General features: G+C 43.8%; 1 protein-coding gene across 1 annotated transcript in view; it reads left to right on the top strand.

Annotated features, from left to right (window-relative positions):
* Window positions 1–4,645, top strand: part of LOC108575416 (putative epidermal cell surface receptor) — a 20,569-nt gene that overhangs the window by 8,650 nt on the left and 7,274 nt on the right. The window contains exon 2 of the mRNA XM_017938196.1: window positions 4,054–4,602. Within this exon, the coding sequence (XP_017793685.1) occupies window positions 4,054–4,602 (549 nt within the window). The remainder of the gene's footprint in view (window positions 1–4,053; window positions 4,603–4,645) is intronic.

Raw genomic sequence — 4,645 nt, 5'->3', positions numbered from 1 at the left:
CTTGGCTCCTCTACCGAGAAACTACGGTTCAAGGTCTCGGCGAGTAACGACAGAAGCTACCGCGAGAGTTTCTCTGCTCGTTGGCTTATGACCGACTGTTCCGCGAACGCACACAGGAACGTGTAACTCACGCCGCAGCGAAGAAACGCTGTCCGACGATGTGCCTCCAAGTGCTAACGTAATTAACCAGCTCGAAACTGAAATCGATAACGACTTATTTACGAGGTGGAAAATTTCTCGTGTCGCCAACAGACGATTTCACGAATTTATCGGGTTTTTGGTAATGAAGAAACCTCCAGAGTTGTCTTCCGACAGAAAGTCTCTTAAACTTTGAAGAAAGCTGTAATGGAGAAGATGGAACGATGGAAATTTTTGGTAATCCATGAAAAATGAAGAATCCTCCATTTTTCTTTCAACAGAAAGTCTCTTAAACTTTGAAGAAAACTATAATGGAGAAGATGGAACAATGGAAATTTTTGGTAATCCATGAAAATTGAAGAATCCTCTTTTCTTTCAACAGAAAGTCTCTTAAACTTTGAAGAAAACTATAATAAAGATGGAACGATGGAAATTTTTGATAATCGAGGAAAATTGAAGAATCCTCCATTTTTCTTCCGACAGAAAGTCTCTTAATCTTTGAAGAAAACTGTAATAGAGAAGATGGAACGATGAAAATTTTTAGTAATCCACGAAAATTGAAGAATCCTCCATTTTTCTTCCGACAGAAAGTCTCTTAATCTTTGAAGAAAACTGTAATGGAGAAGATGGAACGATGGAAATTTTTGGTAATCCACGAAAATTGAAGAATCCTCCTTTTTTCTTCCGACAGAAAGTCTCTCACACTTTGAAGAAAACTATAACAAAGGTGGAACGATGGAAATTTTTGGTAATCGACGGAAATTCGAGCATCCTCCAGCTCTCCTCTGTCAGAAAACTATAATAAAGATGGAACGATGGAAATTTTTGATAATCGACGAAAATTGAAGAAACCTCCATTTGTCTTCCGACAGAAACTCTCTCAAACTTTGAAGAAAACTACAACAGAGAAGGTGGAACGATGGAAAAATTAGGCAATTTAAATTTCCAGTAATCACGGGGAACAATTAAACGCGGTCGAACACTGTTCGGTGGTTCACGGACGACGCGCAACTTCCGGCGACGAGGAAGCCGAGTGAAGATCCTCTTAATGCGCGATGAGTAATTCCGCGTTCCACGGCCGACTTTCTTGGCCTGCGGCCACTGCAGGGCTTCAAACCAAGTGGTTTCTTATAAAAGGAAACAGATCTTCCGTAATGATAGCGTCGAAAACGTTTGGTCCCGGTTTTATATTCACCAACGAAGGACCTTGTCGAAACGATCTACCCGAAGCTCGTTCGAGAACCAAGCAGTTCTTCGACAGGAACTTCGACGATGGGAAAAGTATAGACTTTGGAGCGATCGAATTCGTTGGTCGACGGTGAACAAGAGAGAACAATGGAAGTTCGAAGTCGTGGAAGATCAGCTGAAATACCGTTTACCAGGTTGAATCGTAATTACCAAACATTACCGGAATATACCGTAACTTTTCAGCCACGGTTCAGTTTCGATGCAATATGCATCGTGGTGCACGAGATCGAGTATGGTTGCACCGGACGACCTTCGGCTCGGTGGATCCTTTTCGCGCGGTGAACGCGATTTTTCCAAGGGTCCTGTGCCATTGCCCGATAGCAACGCGAACAAATTGCGTTGATAATATAAATACAACTGTTTTCAGCTGTTTGGATATGTTACTGTCCTCTCGAGCGATGCAATTTCGTGTTTGAAGGTCTTGGAGAATTGAAGAAAGTTTCTTTTGCTTTCTTAGAAGTTAATGCGAGCATAATTTGCGATTTTTGTGCGGTAAATGAAATTAGTTAATAAGAGATATACGGTAGAACGTTGGCAGCGTCGAAGGGAGGCCGGATTCGATTTCGGGCTAGCATCGATGCATATGCATGCCAGTGGACGGAAAAGGAGACCGTCACCTACTTACGCACGTAAAATCGTTACGGGCAGGAACGTCAGGTGGATCCCGATGACGAGCCATGGCCTCGTGTGAACCGGTCGCACCGTTACGGTTCCCCATTCATACAGCGATAAAAGTCACGGCCGCCTCTTCGACTTTCGATACTGGCACCGGACCAATCGTCTCGGCTTCCTGCTCCCGACTCGTTCAAACGTTGACCTGAAAAGCTGAAAAAGTACCCTGCAGCATTCGCTTCTGTTGCTTGGCGGAGAGAAATTGTCCAACTTGATTCGTATATGAATTTGAATTATTTCGATTGGAACTGAACTCAAGATGTCAATTTGAATTTGAACCTGAATATCTGACTTTGAATTTGAATATTTGACTTTGCATTTGAACTTGAATTATTTGAATTCGAACTGAAATACTTGAATTTGAATTCGAACCTGAATATTTGAAATTGAAAATTTGAACTTGAGCCTGAATATTTGAATTTGAACCTGAATATTTGACTTTGCATTTGAATTGGAAAATTTGAGTTATTTGAATTCGAACTTAAATATTTAAATTTGGTTTCGAAATTCGAGCCTGAACATTTCAATTCTAAAATTTCAATTCGAATTCGAAAATTACAATTGGAGCTTGAACTTGCGAATAGGATCTAGAATTTCAGCACAGTTCCACGACTACGAAAAATGTCTTGCTACAACCTAATCCAAGTACAACGGAACATCTGACAGGTGATTTAAACGATTAACTCTAAGAGTTCCCGGAAGGAGCTCGCGATACTGTTACTCTATTTTCGCGCGAGCCTGCCCGCCGGCCGGTCTCTCTCTAACAAAAACTCCAACTCCAGCACGGGTAAATTGGCGAAAGAAGCGGTCGATGGGAACGAGCAGATCGGCCAGCTCGTTTGACGTAACAGCGCGTCCCGAGAGCGCGTTTCAGCCCCGGATGGAAAGTTTCTGCCTCGTCATAGTATCAGTCAGATCTCCATGGTTGCGAAACATCCATGAAATAACGATCCTCCTCCCGTTTCTCACTGGATGGATCGTGCCACCGTTCCTTAAATCGCAACTGTGACGAACACGAATATATATATATATACGGAAAATAATTCATCCTATCTATCGATCGAGAAACCAAGCTCGAAGAAATCCTCGCGGAATTGTGACGCGACACTCGATCGTCGAGTGTGCTTTTTAACAAAAACATAAACCAACTTCTTCAGCCACGAACACGATGAAATTGCAAAACGAATCGAACACGCTGTTGTTCGAGGAATTCTCCTCTCTTTCGTCTACGAGACGCGGCTCAGATGGCACTCCCGTGCGACCGTAAAGATGGCCGCGACTCGCGGAGCTCTTCTCGGGTAAGCGCAGTTTCGGTACATCGTCGATTCGCGGAACACGATAATAATTGTGGTAATAATAGTAATACAAAGTTCGTTATCTTGCAACGAATCAGCAGACAAGGATACACATCGGCGAAGAGAAAGTAACGCGAGCACGTATATCGGGCACGACTCGATTCAAATTGCAGTTCGAACTGTCGATAATCGCGTTGGAAATTTGCTGAAAGGTACGTTCGAACGAAAGAATTTTATTCGGCCGGTATGAACGTTTTCGAGAAACGGCATAGCAAAGAGCTGCAGAAGTAAACCGTTGTTATTAAATCGCAACTCGAATTAATTACAAGGTTTACAAGAAGTTTGTTAAGGTAAAGATTTCTTCTACGATCTCTAATTAACGAAGTTTCGTTACTTCGATACACGTTTATCCTCTCTCCAAGTCAGCTAATTCCTCGCCGATTTATACACCAGAGCGTAGATTCGCGTGCCGCAGTGTAATAGAAACTAATTACCACTCGTTAGCTGATAACCGATAATTGAGCGTTAACAGGATCGATTTTATCCAGGGTTCGCGGACTAAACGCGAAGAATATCGTAGAATCTCTTCACCGTTGCGTTGCTCTTCCGGCTACTTTGTTCCGCTGTTAAATCGGCGAGAACATCGTTGCGGAAGTTACTCTACTCGGTTAATGCGATATGTATTCGTGGAATGTTTCAGGCGCCGTCGTTGAAGAAGTGCCAGGTGTCGAACCTCTCCGTGTCGACGGCAGAAACGACACGACGACGGACCGGAAGTTGGAGTACCCGAGCAAAGAGCAAGAGTCGAAAACGACGATCGAGCCGAAGAAGAAGCCGGTGGATTTCAAGATCAAGACCGAGCAAAAGTACCAGAAAACCTTCAAGGACGATGACTCGAAGCGTGGAGAAAGCACGGACGCCGTTACTACGACGATGGCCTCGATGTCGACGACAAACTCGATGGAAGAGATGACCACGAGATCGATGGAAACGGTGGGATTCACCATTCCCTTTCTGTTTCGTGGCGAACCTATCGTGACCGTAACAAACTCGTCCACCGTGGAATCGTCTGTGAACGACGACACGTCGTCGACACCTGAGAACACCACCGAACGCTTAACGGAGGAGACGATGTCGTTTAGGGGAAGGGCGTTGAATATCTCAGCACCTGAACCGACCAATTCCTTGCACCCTAATATCACCGATCTGAGCGACGTTAGCATGGACGACGACGACAAAGAAGTCGAAGGTGATGTTAAGTCTCGAATTGAAATTAGTAATTAAATTGATCG

This window comes from Habropoda laboriosa, unplaced genomic scaffold (genome assembly GCF_001263275.1).
Source record: "Habropoda laboriosa isolate 0110345459 unplaced genomic scaffold, ASM126327v1 scaffold297, whole genome shotgun sequence".
Classification (NCBI taxonomy): Eukaryota; Metazoa; Arthropoda; class Insecta; order Hymenoptera; family Apidae; genus Habropoda; species Habropoda laboriosa.
Note: the sequence above shows the minus strand (reverse complement) of the source record. Positions and strands in the feature narration are given on the sequence as shown.